The 20,296-nt window shown below is 45.3% G+C and overlaps 1 protein-coding gene across 4 annotated transcripts in view; it reads right to left on the bottom strand.

Moving 5' to 3' along the window:
• TMEFF2 (transmembrane protein with EGF like and two follistatin like domains 2) overlaps nt 1-20,296 on the bottom strand; it is a 1,019,708-nt gene that overhangs the window by 59,954 nt on the left and 939,458 nt on the right. For all 4 annotated transcript variants that reach the window (XM_068244852.1, XM_068244856.1, XM_068244854.1 and 1 more), the window contains exon 9: nt 4,469-4,627. In XM_068244852.1, coding sequence (XP_068100953.1) covers nt 4,469-4,627 — 159 coding nt within the window. The remainder of the gene's footprint in view (nt 1-4,468; nt 4,628-20,296) is intronic.

The raw sequence follows: 20,296 nt of genomic DNA, 5'->3' as shown, positions 1-20,296 counted from the left end.
CAACGTTTCACGCGCACCAAATAGCGCGCAATAAGTAACAGCTTTGCCCGTGCAAACTACTTAGCACCCTAGTTTGCATGTGCAAAACTTTTAGGCATGCTAACTGTGTTAGCATGCTTTTGTGAATCAAGCCCTCTAACTGCTTCCCGTTTTATGAATGGACATGGCCCCTGATCCATTCATTCTAGGCATTGTGTACGGGAATGCTGATTCTCCTTCCCCAATAGTGAATCCCGATCTCTTAACGGATAACAGTGGGGGACATGCATGCATGCACAGCGGCGGTGGGAGCGAGCGATGCATGAAAACGTCTGTTGACAGGCTCCAACAAGACGTTTTAATGCGGCGTCTCATCAAGAAGTGGTTAAATAAGTGAAAAAGTTGGCAGCTGTACGTGAAACAAATTCTACGCATTGCTACTTATTTGCTAGAAGCAGCAGTGCCAGCTTCAGGTTCCCACATACTTCAAGCTATACACTTCCAGGAGAAGATGATCATGCAAGATGCATTCCAAACTTCTACTTTCATCTGTGTCTTTCTCTCCTCCTCCAGGTATCTGTGGGCTGCTGTACCCCTCCTCCCTTCCTGCTGCATTCTGAGCCTCTGCTCTAGAAAGAGGACAGAGCAGGAAGATCTCTGTCCAAGATGTGGGTAATGTGAGGAAAACTCACACATAACTGAGCTGATAGCTCAGCTCTCACATGGCTGCAGCAGTCAATCTGCACCCCTAAATGCCAGTGCCCATGGCACACACTATGACTGCACACCACAGATACTTGTCTGAGTATATTACATAGTACCCCTGCAGTACATGTAGCACTGCCACTACATACGTTGGGCAGTGGTTTACAATAATTTACAATACCAATATTTATTTATTTTTATATTAATTACAATTAATTTACAATACCAATATTTTACTATGCACTTACCCGACATCCATTCGGAATGTTTCCTCCTAGTGCCTTAAACTACCCCCCCCCCACACACACACACACCCCTTATGCCTAACACTAACCTCATCTCTTCAGGTGCCTAAAACTATTCTCCCCATCCTAATTCCTAACACTAACCCCATCACCCGAATGACCTCTAGTTGTGGCCGACCATCTACGACTGGCTACAGCCATTATTTCCTATGTAGTAGCCAATTGGCTACTATCTGCTTTGGGTGCCTAACTCACCAATTGAGTGCCCGATTACCAGTAAAAGAGGCATCTATTAGATGCCTGCTTATTCCAATGCTCAAATGACCTGATCCATGCACCGGGTAGTGAATTTTTGATTATTCTTTTGAAAACATGCAAAATACAGACACTTGCCCTTTCTTACTTATTGCAGTGATGGAAAGAGTACAATTAGAAGTCCTACAAGGTTGACTTGTTGGTAAAAAATACAAATTCTTGTCATTCTTCTCAGGGAATCCATGACTTAGAAGAATCTTGCAGAACACAACTCTCCAACTGGCCAAGCAATAAAGCAGGGATGTAGAAGGCATTCTCTTCATATACCTTTAAAATCAGGTCAATTGTAGTAGTTTTGTTTTTCTGCCCTGACCACATACTTTTAAGTAACATCTTTTAAGTATCATCTTATCCTGCTCACCTGAAAACCAAAAGATTTGTAACTGTACAGAAACTGATGGAAAGACCAGTTATCAGATTAGTTCTTTATCTTTACACAGTTCCACAGGCTAATGTATATGGAAAATGTTATCCAGGTTAGAATATGTAAAACCAATGTGGAGCTGATCTTCAAATACAGAAATATGAGCAAAAGCAAAATTCACATTTTTTCTTCAGTTCATCTTTCTGTTAAATATATTTTGTGGGTTGCTTCATAATAATGGTGGTACAGTACATTTGGACATAAGGATTTTTCAGTTATTTGAATGGTGCTTGTTGAAACCTGCAAACTCTGACATTGAATACCTTTTTAGTTATTTGTCCCTTATATAGCCCCTCTGGAGATGGATGCATCAGAGCACAACATGTGTGGCCATGTGTTGCCCCATGCCCAGTAATAATGTTTTATAGAACTCATAAAATACCGTTCACTGAAAGATGTCTCACCCCAGCACGTTCAGAATATCCTCAACTTCGATGCATTAACCAATCATTGCGCAGACCCAGACTCCATGGTCCTGAATTACAACCATGCAGTGTCATCTGCCTATGACGCCCTCGCTCCAGTTCGCATCAAACGATCTACACCACTTCACCATGCACGGTGGTTTGACAGCTCACTAAAGGACCTAAAGAAAGAAGTGCGCAGACTAGAAAGGAAGTGGCGAAAATCTCAGAATTCAAAAGATAAACACACCCTTGTCTCTCACCGGGAAAGCTACCAAAATGCGATCACCAAGAAAAAATCCTCCTACCTATCACAGGAGATCGCAAAGGCCGCCAACAGACCAGCCCAACTATTCCGCACAGTTGATAGACTATGTAATCCATCCTGTCTAAAACCCACTATAACTCCCTCAAAGGAGCTATGTGAGAAATTTGCCTGCTACTTTGCTGACAAAGTATCTTCTATTCGGTCTCTCATTCAGTCCACAGCACCCAAGACTCATGCAACTAATGGAAATAGCTGCAAAAACAACCTAACACCCTGGACTGATTTCAAAAGTATTAGTGAGGAAGAGATCTCAGACACCCTCTGTCGTCTCCACCAGACAACCTGCGACCTGGACCCTGGACCAACTAAACATATGCTGAAATGCCCTGACCTGCTTGGTCCAGCATTTCACAAAATAGTAAATTGCTCTCTGCAAGCAGGGAGGTTTCCTACCTCTCTAAAAGAAGGAATCATCAAGCCCCTTCTCAAAAAACCTTCCATGGATCCAGATGCTATGAGCAGCTACAGACCTGTCTCCAACCTCCCCTTCTTAGGTAAAGTTATTGAAAAGGCTGTCTATCTGCAACTTGAAACCAGGCTGTCAGTAAACAACATCCTGGACCCTCTACAATCTGGCTTTAAGAAACACCACAGCTGTGAAACAGCCCTCATCCAAGTCTGCAACGATCTGCTCATGGCAAGGGACAGAGGGGAATGCTCCATCCTAATCCTGTTGGATCTCTCAGCTGCTTTTGATACAGTTGACCATGAAATCCTGCTTAACAGACTGCAGGAGTACTGTGGCATCAGTGGATCAGTCCTCCAGTGGTTCAGATCATTCCTGACTGACAGAACACAGAGAGTATCCCTAGGACCTATAATGTCCAAACCTGCACCTCTACAATTCGGAGTGCCACAAGGATCAATCCTATCCCCTCTGCTGTTTGCAATCTACATGTTGCCACTCGGTACACTTATCCAACGACATGGCCTGACGTACCACTGCTACGCCGATGACACACAGCTATACCTGTCCTTCAAACCTGGTGGAACAGACCCTACCCCAAAAATAAACTCTTGCTTAGCTGAGCTTCAGGCATGGATGAATGATAACTGGTTGAAACTGAATGCTGACAAAACTGAGGTCCTGTTTGTCCAAAGCCAGTGCTCGCCATCAAAACAGCTCTATCCTAAAGCAACACCAATCAGGATTGGGAATTCAGACATAAACAGCTCCAACCTTGTGCGCAGCCTTGGCGTACTAATCGATGGGGAATTGAGTTTCAGAAACCAAATTTCATCTGTAGTTAAATCTTCCTTCTTTCATCTGAAGAACATTGCAAAGATTAAACATCTGATTCCCCCAGAGGATCTTCAAACCCTAGTCCACGCCTTCATCACATCACGGCTGGACTACTGCAATGCCCTTTATGCTGGCCTCCCCAAAAAAGACTTGCGTCGCCTGCAATTAGTGCAGAATGCTGCTGCCAGATTGCTAACAAACCAGCCTCGCCACTGTCACATTACACCGATCCTTCGCTCACTGCACTGGCTACCAGTAGAATGGAGAATACTCTTCAAGATTGGACTGCTGACATTCAAATCCCTGCACAATCTGGGCCCTGGATACATGAAGGACTTGCTGAAGCTGCACCACACCTCTCACAACCTCAGATCAGCAAGTTCTATAAACTTGGTCACTCCCAGAGTGCACCTCAAAAAATCTGGAGACAGAGCCTTCTGTCATGCTGCCCCTACTCTTTGGAACTCCCTACCACACCCAGTAAAGACAGCACCATCCCTGGAGCTATTCAAATCCAGACTGAAAAGCCACCTGTTTAGCCTGGCATTTCCAGATTTATAAAATTCTTCCCCTGTACCACGATGGTCGGAGCCATGCTTATGCGCTTTGAGTCCCACGGGAGAAAAGCGCTTTACAAATGTTATTTGTTGTTGTTGTTGTTGTTATAGTACATGTTCTGTGGTGTGAACAGACCTTCTGTTTTAAATGTTTTTTTTTTAACTATTGTATAGTGTTTTGGGAGCCTCCTGTGTTAGCTTAGTTCGTCACGAGAAACATTTCCTAGCTATGAAAATATATTCATTATCTGAAATAAATAATACAAACCTTGTAATGCAGAGAACTACGACACAGATTATGGCAATCTGAATGGATCCAATCACTGCTGCTATTAAAACATACTGGAAACGTACTGGGCCTGGGACCACATATAACACATTGAAGTCCTTTTTTTCACATTTTGAACCGCTATAACCCGCATCACATCTGCAAAGAAATGTATTTTCATATTAGGGAAATATTTTTACAAATAAAATTATTGAAAGTCTGGTCTATACACTGATACATTGGGCATAATTCACAAAGCTTTTTCACACGTTTTCCTCTGTTTTCATCTTATCTATGTAACATTTTTAACTACCTGCCGACTGCCTAACGCTGATGTGCGTTGCCGCGGCGGCAGCCCCAGGACCGCCTAACCGCGATCGGCGTCAAGTCATGGGGCTGCAGTTTGCAGGAGATCGCGCGCAGGGTGCGTGCGCATCTCCCACTTAGCGAGCGGAGCTCTGCCCCACCTTCAGTCTGTTAGTTACTATTTACATGTACAGCGCTGCGATCGGTAGCAGCGCTGTACTGGGGGCAGCCGTGTGACACGGCTGTCCCCTCCATAGGCTGGGCAGTGATCGGCTGTCATAGGCTGAAGCCCATGACAGCTAATCACCCTGATTGGCTGGCGGGGGGAGGGAGGGAGCAGGGGAAGCACAATAAAAAAAGCCATTTTTATTAAAAAATAAATAAAATAAATATTTATAAAAAGATTAATAAACAACTGTGGAGCGATCAGACCCCACCAACAAAGAGCTCGGGGGGGGATCACTCGTGTGCTGTGTTGTGTGGCCCTGTAGCGTGGCCTTAAAGCTGCAGTGGCCAATTATGAAAAAAACAGACTGGTTAGTGTGTGTGTGTGTGTGTGTGTGTGTGTGGGGGGGGGGGGGGGGGGGTTACCACTGTGGTCCTCAAGTGGTTAAGCTTCCAAAGAGCAAAGATATACTATAATTAAGGGGAAAAAAGTAATATTGAAATGAAGCTAATCAATTACTTTGAGTAATTATTTTGCTTGTAAGTGTGCTGAAAGGTTATTTTTATCAGTTAGGGGATGAATAAGACCTTTTTTTTGTGAGAAGTATTGTGAATAGAGCCCATTGTGTTAAAGATTGTAATGTTAGATATGTAATTTTGTATTGCAAGATTGATAAAAAAAAAAGATTGCATCAATTTATATACCACCCCCACTTTACCACAAAAGTTCTCAGACTTGTTTTGAAACATGTTGTGGTGGTGCTTTGATTTTCAATGAGGTAATAATGCACGAGATAAATAGATATCTATCACAAATGCCACCAGGCAAGTATATGCCATTGGGTAGAATTGTCAATAAGATTGGATTATATGATGTTACACTGAAGTGAGGAATAAAACGAATGTCAACCACGACACGTCAGTACCCTGTATAGATTTGACTAACAACTAATTTCTTCTCTGGGTGGTTGAGGTGGAATTTGCATTAGGAATCTCTCTGATCATTATCTCTTGATAATTCAGTTAGGGATTAGACAGGAGCAGAAGATATAAAGTGCTTGGTGGGCAATTTTGCTGTAGCATTGACCATTCGATTAATCATTTTTATAGAATCAAGAAGGAATTGAGTGTGTGTTCCAGCATTCCCAACCGATGAAAAGTGGCTGATTCCACGTCGAATCGACCAGCTTAGTCGATCAAGCGGGATGCAAGATATCGACCGATCGCACAGGAATTGGCTTGTTTACATGTGATTCTATCAACTCTGAATTGATTATTGCATTCAGATCATAGAGACACAACATCGTTCAGATCAATTAGTGAAGGTGAATCGCATATGATATTGCCTGTAGTGTGTGGGCCGCTAGTTAATCGGCTTTCAATCAACCATACTGAAGTTGATTCCTTAAAGTGAATGGGAACCGCATTTTAAAAAAAATGAAGCAAATACTTACCTAAGGAGAGGGAAGGCTCTGGGTTGTATAGAGCCTTCCATCTCCTCTCTCGGTGCCCTCTATCCTGTGCTGGCTCCCCCCGTTTCAATCCCCCGCCAAAAGGGTATTTGGAAGTCTTCGGGAGCCGTTTCCCCCCGAAGACGTGCGGCTCCATACGGCACAGTCGTGAGTGTGCAAGAGAGCGTGCTTGCGCAGGTGCAGTACAGAGCCGCCCTTCTTTAGGAGCACTCGGCCTCCCTGAAGACCTCTGAAGCCTCCTTCGGCTGGGTAAAGCAGTATTTGACTAATTTGGTCAAATACTGCTACCAGGTGAGCCAGCACTGGAACGAGGGGACCAGGAGTGGAGCGGGAAGGCTCTATAGGACCCAGAGCCTTTCCTCTCCTTGGGTAATTATCTGTCTCATTTTTTTAAATGCGGTTCCAATTCACTTTAATAAAGTCGGTCACTTAGTCAATTGAATCAGAATCGGTAGATGTATGGCTACCTTTACTGGTTACATATTGTATCTACACTGTCTGATCACAGACTTTTTGGGTTTTCTGATAACAATGTGGACTCTGTAACCCCTCTCATTGTATGGAATACAATTAAGGCCTACTTGCGAGGCGTCATGCCATCATCAATCTCTGTCTAGAGCTAAGGACCTTTCAAACCAGCAAAGATTACATCAATATCAGGCGTGTGTTTTTAAACCTGCAGCCTCCACTGGATAACTCTAGGGATAGGGTAATTCTGAATTGCACATAAATTGGTCCCTAGTTGTGTAAACTGATGACGTGGTTATTCTCCTTACTATTCAGGAACAGGGGCGTAACTAGAAATCACAGGGCCCCCCTGCAAAACTTTGGGTGGGGGCTCCCCTTGCTTTCTGCACAGATAAACTGAGAACCAATGTTATTGAATTGACTAGTGCACACTTGAATGTGTTTTCCCCATGTAGATAAAAACAGACAGCAGTGAAGCACTGCACGCATTTTCTCTATCATTTTATTAGCTTTTGTGATAAAACATGCATGTTTTCACACATACAGACACACATGGTATGCAGAAAACGCATACAGGAAATCGACAGATGAGTGTGCTCCCAGTCTCAGCTCACTCTGTCCATCCCTGATGGAGCAGAACTGGCTCTGCAGACTTCTCCAGCATCACTGCAGTACAGAGCACTTAAAGGACTTCCGAGGCCAAATGTCCAAAAACGTTAAATACCTGGATCACTTTTGTAGGCATGGAGGATGCCGTCCGCGCCCTCCGTGCCGTTCCGCCAGGTCTCCGCCGCTCAATAGCCCCCACGGGCCGCACCCAAACCCACGACCCGGGTCGTGCTCTACTGCCTGCACTAATATGGCCACCTGAGCTGGCCACGGCTGCACAGTCCACATAGCCATGAGTGCTGCACAGCTCTAGGGTCAACCCCCCGATCCACGCAACAGAAATCATTTGCCTCCTGATGCTGTTGCCATCAAGGTCCCTCCATCCTCCATCAGTCAAATATCTTAAGGTTCCCACCAGCACGTTGGAGCATTCAGAACATCACATTCATGAGTCCTAAGCTTTGTTTGCACAGTACTGTGCATATGCAGTTCAGAACGTGCACATGTGCATTTCAGAATCGCTCATCACTGCTCAGGGGAAATTTCAGGAGGCTGGAGAGAGAAGAGGTCCAAGAACGGGAGGGCCTCCAAAGACAATGAGCAGCATCAGGAGAAAAAGGAATAGGTAATTGTGAGAGAACGCGGAAAAGCAGCCACGTGTGCTGACAGCAAGGCGGCTAATTCCGCGTCCAGCACGGCGGTTTGTACGCAGAAGCATGTGTCTGGTACTGCGACAGAACGCGAAAAAGCCGCCGCGTGTACTGATAGCAAGGCGGCTGGTTCCGTGTCCAGTGCGGCGGTTTGTACGCAGCAGCATGCGTCTGGTGTGGCTGGGTCTGTTAGTTCACACAGATTCAGGAATACGCGCGCACACGCTGAGAGGCAGAACTTTTATGATGTCCAAGGGGGGGATCAGCTGACCAGGCTGGTCAGCTGACTTCAGAGCAAGTGGCTATTGGTCTATCACTCAGGGGTGGCGCCAGAGAGCGCTACTCTATATATAGTTACTGCTGGACAGTCACAAGTTGTCTGCCGTTGCGAACACTACGTGGAAGCCTTCTGTCTTTGTACTTTGTCTGTCTGTGTGTTGCCGACCTGGCTTGCCCGACCTCGAGAGCTATCTCTCTCCTTTAGGAGATAGTTTCCAGATCAGCTAGTGACATCCACTTTCAGGTGTCACTCACTCACTGGTCCTTCCTACCTTCAGCCTGAGACTCCACCCCTTGGAAGATTTCAGGCTGCTGGAAGGTTCTCGTGCTTCTCAGAGGAGCAGTGTTGCCCACACTGCCAAGGATCACCTGCTCATCAGGTGGATTACTCAAAGTAAATACTGTTGCACCAAACACTCACGATATATACAGGTGTCCAGAGGTTAGTACTATATCTGTATTATTGGTGATTCTGCAGATCATCAATAATCAGGTATATATCTGTATTCTTGGTGATACTGCAGATCACCAATAATCAGATTCTCTCTGTGTGCTGACACCGATCGTTACAGAACGGCAGACCCAAACCAAATGGACACACTTAACAGCCGTCTGAATGCACTCACCACCTCGATGGAGAATTTCATCCAAGTGCTGGACAGTCATCAGACCCAGATCAATGCCTTGTCTGGATCTGCACACGTCCTACAGACGGCTGTGGATACATTGCGATCTCCTCCAGGGACAGACTTACGCATGCCTGTGCCTGAAAGGTTTTCTGGCCACAGATCTGCCTTTCAGAACTTTAGAAATCGAGTGTTATCTTACTTTGAGTTGAGACCTAATTCTTCGGGTATCGTGGCACAGAGGATTACGTTCATTAAGACTTTGTTGTCAGGGGATTCTCAGACCTGGGCATATAATCTTCAGCCAGGGAATGAGGCTTTAGCCTCAGTTGAGGAATTTTTTAAAGCTATGGCTATAATTTATGATGATCCGGACATTGCCTCTACCGCTGAGCGGAAGCTCAAGACTTTGCGGCAGGGCAGGGATCCGGTTGAAGTTTACGCAGCTGAGTTCAGAAAATGGGCAGTTTCGGCTAGATGGGGCTCATTCGCACTTCTAGACTGTTTTTTGTCAGGGCTATCAGACGCGGTCTCAGAGCTAATGTTGGGTCATCCTGAGCGAAGTCTATTGATGAGGCCATTTCATTAGCAGTCAGGGTTGATCGTCGCCTATGTTACCAAAAACAGACTCGGAGTAGGAACAAAGTGAGATATGTTTCCTACCCCATGCCTCCATCTGTTTCATCCCCACCCGTTTCACCTTCACCAGAACCGATGCAGTTTGGTCGGTCAAAATTGTCTTGGGTGGAGCAGAGGCGCAGAAAAACTGAGCAGCTCTGTCTATACTGTGCAGAGGAGGGTCATAGAGTACAGAATTGTCCCAAGAAGTCGGGAAACGCTGCCGCCTAGGTGTAGTCGGCCTTCATTGACTCTGGCTCAGCAGCCAATTTTATGGATTACGAGTTTGCTAAGAAATTGGGGATTCCTATTTCCCCGTTGAAACAACAGATTCTGGTCACTGCAGTGGATGACTCTCCTCTGAAGAGTAAACACCCTCTGTCTCAGACCCCAGAGTTAAGGGTTGCGGTGGGGGTGTTACATAGAGAGAATCTACAGTTTCTGGTCTTGCGGATGACAACCTCCACGATCATTCTTGGTATGCCATGGTTACAACTTCACTCCCCTCAGATCAATTGGGCTTCAGGTCAGCTAACGAGCTGGTCTACCCATTGTTATCATCATTGTCTAGCGAAGGTAACATTGGGTAAAACCCAGATTCACATGGAGGGGTTGCCAGACCAGTGTTCAGAATTTGCGGATGTGTTTTGTCCCAAGTCGGCAGATAAACTTCCTCCGCATCGTCCTTTTGATTGTCCCATTGATCTCAGGTCTGGTTGTATTCCCCCTAGAGGTCATCTCTACAATTTATCTGGGCCAGAGAAATTAGCTATGCAAGAGTACATCCGAGAAAATTTAGCTAAAGGCTTTATTCGTCCCACTCGGTCACCAGCAGGGGCAGGATTCTTTTTTGTGAAAAAGAAGGATGAAGGATTCCGTCCATGCATTGATTATCGGGGCTTAAACAAAATCACAGTAAAAAAATCGTTATCCTCTGCCCTTAATAGACGATTTGTTTACCCAAGTCACCAATGCTAAGATTTTCTCGAAGCTGGATTTAAGGGGTGCTTACAACCTTGTGCGTATCAGGGACGGTGATGAATGGAAGACGGCCTTTAACACACCCGACGGGCATTACGAGTACCTAGTGATGCCCTTCAGGTTGTGTAACGCCCCGGCCGTCTTCCAAGAGCTGATTAATGAGGTCTTCAGAGAGGTTTTGGGCAAATTCGTCTTAGTGTACTTAGACGACATACTAATTTTCTCATCCAACCTCTCAGAACACAGGAAACATGTTGGGTTTGTGTTACAGAAGTTAAGACAAAATATGCTGTATGCTAAGTTGGAGAAGTGCATTTTTGAAGTGACCTCTGTCGCTTTTCTGGGGTACATAATCTCGACCTCTGGCCTCTCTATGGACCCTGGAAAGGTTTCAGCTGTCTTGGAGTGGCCTCAACCTGTAGGACTGAAAGCTCTCCAGAGGTTCCTGGGGTTTGCCAACTACTACAGGAGGTTCATTAAGGGGTACTCTATGGTGATTTCACCTCTCACCAGTCTCACCAAGAAAGGGGCAGATACTCACCACTGGTCCCCAGAGGCCCATGCTGCTTTCTCCACTCTGAAGAAATTGTTCTGTTCTGCACCCATACTGAGACATGTTGACGTCACCTTTCCCTTTATTGTGGAGGTAGATGCCTCAGAGGTAGGGGTAGGGGCTGTGCTGTCTCAGCGTTCTGGTTTGCAGGGAAAACTGCATCCTTGTGCCTATTTCTCCCGTAGGTTTTCACCCGCAGAGAAAAACTATGATATAGGCAATAGGGAACTTCTAGCCATCAAATTGGCCTTTGAGGAATGGCGACATTGGCTAGAAGGGGCAGAACATACCATTACTGTTTACACTGACCACAAGAATTTGGAGTACATTGAGGGTGCTAAGAGACTTAGCCCCCGACAGGCCCGGTGGTCGTTATTTTTCTCAAGATTCAGATTTGTAATCACGTATACCCCTTGCAGTAAGAACATCAAGGCTGATGCCTTATCCAGGTGTTTTGAGCACGAGACAGCACAGCCCTTAGACCCAGAGACCATTGTCCCTCAGAAAGTGGTCCTGGCAGCCACTGAGACCTGGAAAGACTGGACTGTCACTTTAAGTCCGTTCCAACAAGATGTTCCAGAGGGGAAGCCTGAGGGAGTCATGTTTGTACCATTGCCTTTTCGCCTACAACTGTTGCAGCTGTTTCATTCCCACAAGAATGCTGGGCATCCTGGGGCCACCAGAACTCAGGATCTCATTGCTAGATGTGCTTGGTGGCCGTCATTGGCAACAGACTGTAAGGAGTATGTGAGAGAATGTGCAGTATGTGCTAGGAGCAAACCCTCCCGTCAGGCACCTGTTGGAACATTGCAGCCTGTTCCAGTTCCGAATGAGCCGTGGACAAATTTGTCTATGGATTTTGTGGGCGAACTGCCCAGGTCTGAAGGCATGACGGTCATTTGGGTGGTAGTCGATCGATTCAGTAAGATGGCCTATTTTGTCCCCCTGAAACGACTCCCCTCGGCCCAGGAATTGGCTGATCTCTTCATCCAGCACATTTTCCGGCTGCATGGCATTCCGGAAAATATAGTGTCAGATCGGGGCGTCCAATTTGTATCCAAGTTTTGGAGAGCATTCTGCCATCAGTTAGACATGGAGTGCTACTCTATATATAGTTACTGCTGGACAGTCACAAGTTGTCTGACGTTGCGAACACTACGTGGAAGCACTCAGACCTTAGTCAGATCCAACAGTGTGTTTGAACCAGGAGGACCTGGGAATTCACACTGAGCCAGATTACTACTCTGTTATTATTGTCATGGCCGGATCTCAGGCAAGGCCGCATAGGCCATGGCCTAGGGCGCCAGGAAAGTGAGGGGCGGGCTGTGGGCAGGAGGGTGGTAGTAGCACTTAGCCTGCTAAACATTCATCTTGCTACACAGAGTTTGCACATTGCGGTGGGCAGCTACGAACATTCGGAACTGGCACTCGGGGGATGAAGGGATGAAGGGGCAGCGAACAGACACTTACAGTGATTTCTGAGTTGCCTGTCACTCACTGAATGTGCCACTTGCCAAGGAGCTTATAATCTAGTCTCTGCCATCATGTCACTAACTGTCCTCAGAGGAGTTTATAATGTAATCCCTGCCATCACTTTACTAATTGTCTTCAGAGGAGCTTACAATCTAATACCTGCTGTGTTGGGGGGGGGAGTTAAATACTGTTATCAGGGGGGAGCTGGTGATAGTGGGCCTTGGGCGGTAAAAAGTAGAAATCCGGCCCCGATTATTGTGTTCTACTTCAGACTAGTTCCAGGGTGTTGAGACCACGGACCTCACACCCAAGATTAGGGAACTTGTGTATCATTCTGCTATACATCAGATTAGTTCCAGGGTGTAGAGATCACGGACCTCACACCCAAGACTAGGCATTGTTTGATATCTGTTATGACCTATTGCTTTCCTGACTACCTCTCCGCTCGCTGATTCGGTACCACGCATATCTGATCTTCTGTTGCCAACCCTGCCTGCCTTGGATACCGAATCAGCCTTCTGTCTTTGTACTTTGTCTGTCTTTGTGTTGCCGACCTGGCTTGCCCGACCTCGAGAGCTATCTCTCTCCTTTAGGAGATAGTCTCCAGATCAGCTAGTGACATCCACCTTCAGGTGTCACTCACTCACTGGTCCTTCCTACCTTCAGCCTGAGACTCCACCCCTTGGAAGATTTCAGGCTGCTAGAAGGTTCTCGTGCTTCTCAAAAGAGCAGTGTTCCCCACAATGCCAAGGATCACCTGATCATCAGGTGGATTACTCAAAGTAAATACTGTTGCACCAAACACTCACGATATATACAGTTGTCCAGAGGTTAGTACTATATCTGTATTATTGGTGATTCTGCAGATCATCAATAATCAGGTATATATCTGTATTCTTGGTGATACTGCAGATCACCAATAATCAAATTCTCTCTGCGTGCTGACACCGATCGTTACAGTAATCTAGTCCACCAAGGGCTTAGTGTTGGGCAAACATCTAGATGTTCGGGTTCGGGCCGAACAGGCCGAACATGGCCGCGATGTTCGGGTGTTCGAGCCGAACTCCGAACATAATGGAAGTCAATGGGGACCAGAACTTTCGTGCTTTGTAAAGCCTCCTTACATGCTACATACCCCAAATTTACAGGGTATGTGCACCTTGGGAGTGGGTACAAGAGGAAAAAAAAATTAGCAAAAAGAGCTTATCGTTTTTGAGAAAATCGATTTTAAAGTTTCAAAGGGAAAACTGTCTTTTAAATGCGGGAAATGTCTGTTTTCTTTGCACAGGTAACATGCTTTTTGTCGGCATGCAGTCATAAATGTAATACAGATAAGAGGTTCCAGGAAAAGGGACCGGTAACGCTAACCCAGCAGCAGCACACGTGATGGAACAGGAGGAGGGTGGCGCAGGAGGAGAAGGCCACGCTTTGAGACACAACAACCCAGGCCTTGCATGAGGACAAGAAGCGTGCGGATAGCAATTTGCATTTTGTCGCCATGCAGTCATAAATGTAATACAGATGAGAGGTTCAATAAACAATAAACAGTAATTGGTGTTGTCCAGAATGCGCACAATGCGTGGGTCGCGTTCAATGCAGTCCTAGGCCGAAGAGGTCATAGCCTAGGGTCACAAAAACCTGTTTATTTGGGCAATTTCAATAGTGGCGAGTCTGACGTACATAAATCGCAGCAATGGCCGTTAGCAACATCTGAATCTCACGAAATGTCTTATGCAGGTAGAAGACATATTGTTAGACTTGGGCTCCAAAGATGGGTTCCCTACATCTCTGCAAACCAGAGTTACAGGGCTCAAAATTTGGTAAAATCCCCCGTAGGCTTTCATTGGGCCTCCTATTTACAGTTCCAAAATCTCACGTTTTTTCAAAGGGCAATTGCTCAGCAGTGGCAAATTTTCTAGCATTGTAGGGACCCTTAGGGGGAACATGACTGGTGAGTTTCGGGCCCCTAGGCCAAAGAGGTCATAGCCTAGGGTCACAAAAACCTGTTTATTTGGGCAATTTCAATGGTAGTTATGCTGACGTACATAAATCTCAGCCATGGCCGTTAGCAACGTCTGAATTTCACGAAATGTCTCATGCAGGTAGAAGAAGTTCTACCAAATGTAAGTTACAAATTTTTTTCTGCTTAGCTGCTCCTGAGGTTTTAAATTTAGGTTAGGTCACTTGCCCGGAGGTCTGCCTCACCGTGGCGCAAGTGTCTAGTATAATATACTTTGCATGCAAACCATATTGGAAGCTAAAGTACCTCCTAGTTTAATAAATGTTAGCACTTGTCTTGGATGCAGGGCATGCATTTTTCAGTCTGGCAGAGGCGGTGTTTGCCTATGCGATTAACCATTCAATTGCAGCATGTGTTTAGGGATGCGCAGCCTTTCCCCCCACCTTTCCTTAACTTTGTAACTATGTAACTGTCAGGTTAGCTGCTCCCAGCCCCTCCTCCTGAGTTTCCTGTTTGCATGATAAGTAGTAGCAGATTTGCATATGATTTGCATCTGAATTGAATGCGAAGTGTGTGGAGAGTCTATATAGGTGCTACACACTGAGCTGGTGGTCATTTCAGATGCAGCCTTAGTGGTATGCGCTGGCGTTCCCCTCGCTGTTCTACCAAATGTAAGTTACACATTTTTTTCTGCTTAGCTGCTCCTGAGGTTTTAAATTTAGGTTAGGTCACTTGCCCGGAGGTCTGCCTCACCGTGGCGCAAGTGTCTAGTATAATATACTTTGCATGCAAACCAGGGGAGGACTGGGAACTTTTGGCCTGGGGGGAAAACACAAACTAGAGGCCCGTTTTCACGGCAGCCCCAGCCCAAATGACATCACACACGTGTCCCATGTGCTATATGCTGATAGTCACGTGGGAAATACAGCAAGGACACTCGAGGGACAGCGTGACAGGTAAAGTATAAATTCACGGGGGGGGGCACATAATACATTTTGAGTTACAACGGTCGGGGTATCTATCTCTTACACAAGTCCTGCAAACAGCCCTTCTGGAGTCTAAGGACTGTCTGCAAGCAGCCCTTCTGGAGTCTAGGGACTGTCGAAAACTTTACAACCTAGACAATATCTTATGTAGCTGTGCACATGCAGTTAACAATGGTGAGAGACCAGACAGATTTTTTTCCCACGGACCCTGCAAACAAGCCTCTGCTCTGTATCATGTTGTGTATATTTACTAGCTTGCCCGACCTACAATTGCTCTGTAATTGGGCGTTTATTTCCCTCATTCAGCCTATACAAAAACCTGAATTCACCAGGCACAGTGCCAGCCCTAAATCATTAAATGAGAGGCAGCCTGGGGGGAAATCTCCCCCCTTCCCCCCTGGCCAGTCCTCCCCTGATGCAAACCATATTGGAAGCTAAAGTACCTCCTAGTTTAATAAATGTTAGCACTTGTCTTGGATGCAGGGCATGCATTTTTCAGTCTGGCAGAGGCGGTGTTTGCCTATGCGATTAACCATTCAATTGCAGCATGTGTTTAGGGATGCGCAACCTTTCCCCCCACCTTTCCTTAACTTTGTAACTATGTAACTGTCAGGTTAGCTGCTCCCAGCCCCTCCTCCTGAGTTTCCTGTTTGCATGATAAGTAGTAGCAGATTTGCATATTATTTGCATCTGAATTGAATGCGAAGTGTGTGGAGAGTCTATATAGGTGCTACACACTGAGCTGGTGGTCATTTCAGATACAGCCTTAGTGGTATGCGCTGGCGTTCCCCTCGCTGTTCTACCAAATGTAAGTTACACATTTTTTTCTGCTTAGCTGCTCCTGAGGTTTTAAATTTAGGTTAGGTCACTTGCCCGGAGGTCTGCCTCACCGTGGCGCAAGTGTCTAGTATAATATACTTTGCATGCAAACCATATTGGAAGCTAAAGTACCTCCTAGTTTAATAAATGTTAGCACTTGTCTTAGATGCAGGGCATGCATTTTTCAGTCTGGCAGAGGCGGTGTTTGCCTATGCGATTAACCATTCAATTGCAGCATGTGTTTAGGGATGCGCAGCCTTTCCCCCCACCTTTCCTTAACTTTGTAACTATGTAACTGTCAGGTTAGCTGCTCCCAGCCCCTCCTCCTGAGTTTCCTGTTTGCATGATAAGTAGTAGCAGATTTGCATATGATTTGCATCTGAATTGAATGCGAAGTGTGTGGAGAGTCTATATAGGTGCTACACACTGAGCTGGTGGTCATTTCAGATGCAGCCTTAGTGGTATGCGCTGGCGTTCCCCTCGAGGTAGAAGACATATTGTTAGACTTGGATTCCAAAGATGGGGTCCCTACATCTCTGCAAACCAGAGTTACAGGGATGCAAAATTGGTAAAATCCCCCATAGGCCTTAATTGCCTCCCTATTTCACTTTCCAAAATCTCACATCTTTTCAAAGGGCAATTGCTCAGCAGTGGCAAATTTTCTAGCATTTTAGGGACCCTTAGGGGGAACATGACTGGTGAGTTTTGGGCCCCTAGGCCGAAGAGGTCATAGCCTAGGGTCACAAAAACCTGTTTATTTGGGCAATTTCGATGGTGGCGAGTCTGACGTACATAAATCGCAGCAATGGCCGTTAGCAACGTCTGAATCTCACGAAATGTCTCATGCAGGTAGAAGACATATTGTTAGACTTGGATTCCAAAGATGGGGTCTCTACATCTCTGCAAACCAGAGTTACAGGGCTCCAAAATTGGTAAAATCCCCCATAGGCTTTCATTGGGCCTACTATTTACCGTTCCAAAATCTCACACCATTTCAAAGGGCAATGGCTCAGCAGTGGCAAAACTCACCAGTCATGATCCCCCTAAGAGTCCCTACAATGCTAGAAAATTTGGTACTGCTGAGCCATTGCCCTTTGAAAAGATGTGAGATTTTGGAAAGTGAAATAGGGAGGCAATGAAAGCCTATGGGGGATTTTACCAATTTTGCACCCCTGTAACTCTGGTTTGCAGAGATGTAGGGACCCCATCTTTGGAATCCAAGTCTAACAATATGTCTTCTACCTGCATGAGACATTTCGTGAAATTCAGATGTTGCTAACGGCCATGGCTGAGATTTATGTACGTCAGCATAACTACCATTGAAATTGCCCAAATAAACAGGTTTTTGTGACCCTAGGCTATGACCTCTTTGGCCTAGGGGCCCGAAACTCACCAGTCATGTTCCCCCTAAGGGTCCCTACAATGCTAGAAAATTTGCCACTGCTGAGCAACTGCCCTTTGAAAAAACGTGAGATTTTGGAACTGTAAATAGGAGGCCCAATAAAAGCCTACGGGGGATTTTACCAAATTTTGAGCCCTGTAACTCTGGTTTGCAGAGATGTAGGGAACCCATCTTTGGAGCCCAAGTCTAACAATATGTCTTCTACCTGCATAAGACATTTCGTGAGATTCAGATGTTGCTAACGGCCATTGCTGCGATTTATGTACGTCAGACTCGCCACCATTGAAATTGCCCAAATAAACAGGTTTTTGTGACCCTAGGCTATGACCTCTTCGGCCTAGGACTGCATTGAACGCGACCCACGCATTGTGCGCATTCTGGACAACACCAATTACTGTTTATTGTTTATTGAACCTCTCATCTGTATTACATTTATGACTGCATGGCGACAAAATGCAAATTGCTATCCGCACGCTTCTTGTCCTCATGCAAGGCCTGGGTTGTTGTGTCTCAAAGCGTGGCCTTCTCCTCCTGCGCCGCCCTCCTCCTGTTCCATCACGTGTGCTGCTGCTGGGTTAGCGTTACCGGTCCCTTTTCCTGGAACCTCTTATCTGTATACATTTATGACTGCATGCCGACAAAAAGCATGTTACCTGTGCAAAGAAAACAGACATTTCCCGCATTTAAAAGACAGTTTTCCCTTTGAAACTTTAAAATCGATTTTCTCAAAAACGATAAGCTCTTTTTGCAAAAAATTTTTTTCCTCTTGTACCCACTCCCAAGGTGCACATACCCTGTAAATTTGGGGTATGTAGCATGTAAGGAGGCTTTACAAAGCACGAAAGTTTAGGTCCCCATTGACTTCCATTATGTTCGGAGTTTGGCTCGAACACCCGAACATCGCGACCATGTTCGGCACTAACCCGAACATCTAGATGTTCGCCCAACACTACACGTGACCCGTTCGGCCAATCACAGCGCTAGCCGAACGTTCGGGGAACGTTTGGCCATGCGCTCTTAGTTCGGCCATATGGCCGAACAGTTTGGCCGAACACCATCAGATGTTCGGCCGAACTCGAACATCACTCGAACAGGGTGATGTTCTGCAGAACCGAACAGTGGCGAACATTGTTCGCCCCAACACTACAAGGGCTTAATTCAACAGTTTTTTCCCTGCTTCAGTATATATATATATATATATATATATATATATATATATATATATATATATATATATACGCATAAATCTAAATATATATATATGTGTGTGTATATATATATATATATATATATATATATACACATACATACACAGTGGGATGAGAAAGTTTGGGCAACCTTGTTAATTGTCATGATTTTCTTGTATAAATCTTTGGTTGTTACGATAAAAATGTTAGTTAAATATAATCATATAGGAGACACACACAGTGATATTTAAGAAGTGAAATGAAGTTTATTGGATGTAAAGAAAGTGTGTAATTATTGTTTAAACAAAATTAGTCAGGTGCATAAATTTGGGCATTTTATTGATTCCAAAGCCTTTAGAACTAATTATTGGAACTCAAATTGGCTTGGTAAGCTCAGTGATCCCTGACCTACATACACAGGTGTATCCAATTATGAGAAAGAGTATCTAAGGGGGTCAGTTGTAACTTCCCCTTCTCTTTTAATTTTCTCTGAAGAGTAGCAACATGGGGGTCTCAAAACAACTCTCAAATGACCTGAAGACAAAGATTGTTCACCATCATGGTTTAGGGGAAGGATACAGAAAGCTGTCTCAGAAATTTCAGCTGTCTGTTTACACAGTTAGGAACATATTGAGGAAATGGAAGACCACAGGCTTAGTGCAAGTTAAGGCTCGAAATGGCAGAACAAGAAAAATCTCGGATAAACAGAAGTGACGAATGGTGAGAACAGTCAGAGTCAACCCACAGACCAGCACCAAAGACTTACAACATCATATTGCTGCAGATGGAGCCACTGTGCATTGTACAACCATTTGGCGCACTTTACACAAGGAGATGCTGTATGCGAGAATGATGCAGAGAAAGCCTTTCCTCCGCCCACAGCACAAACAGAGCTGCTTGAGGTATGCTAAAGCACATTTGGACAAGCCAGCTTCATTTTGGAATAAGGTGCTGTGAACTGATGAAACTAAAATTGAGTTATTTGGGCATAACAAGGGGCGTTATGCATAGAGGAAAAATAACAAAGCATTTCAATAAAAACACCTGCTACCTACAGTAAAATATGGTGGTGGTACCATCATGCTGTGGAGCTGTGTGGCCAGTACAGGGATTGGGAATCTTGTCAAAATTGAGGGATGCATGGATTCCACTCAGTATCAGCAGATTCTGGAGACCAATGTCCAGGAATCAGTGACAAAGCTGAAGCTGCGCCGGGGCTGGATCTTTCAACAAGACAACAACCCTAAACACTGCTCAAAATCCACTAAGGCATT

The sequence above is a fragment of the Hyperolius riggenbachi genome, chromosome 7 (assembly GCF_040937935.1).
Source record: "Hyperolius riggenbachi isolate aHypRig1 chromosome 7, aHypRig1.pri, whole genome shotgun sequence".
Lineage (NCBI taxonomy): Eukaryota > Metazoa > Chordata > Amphibia > Anura > Hyperoliidae > Hyperolius > Hyperolius riggenbachi.
Note: the sequence above shows the minus strand (reverse complement) of the source record. Positions and strands in the feature narration are given on the sequence as shown.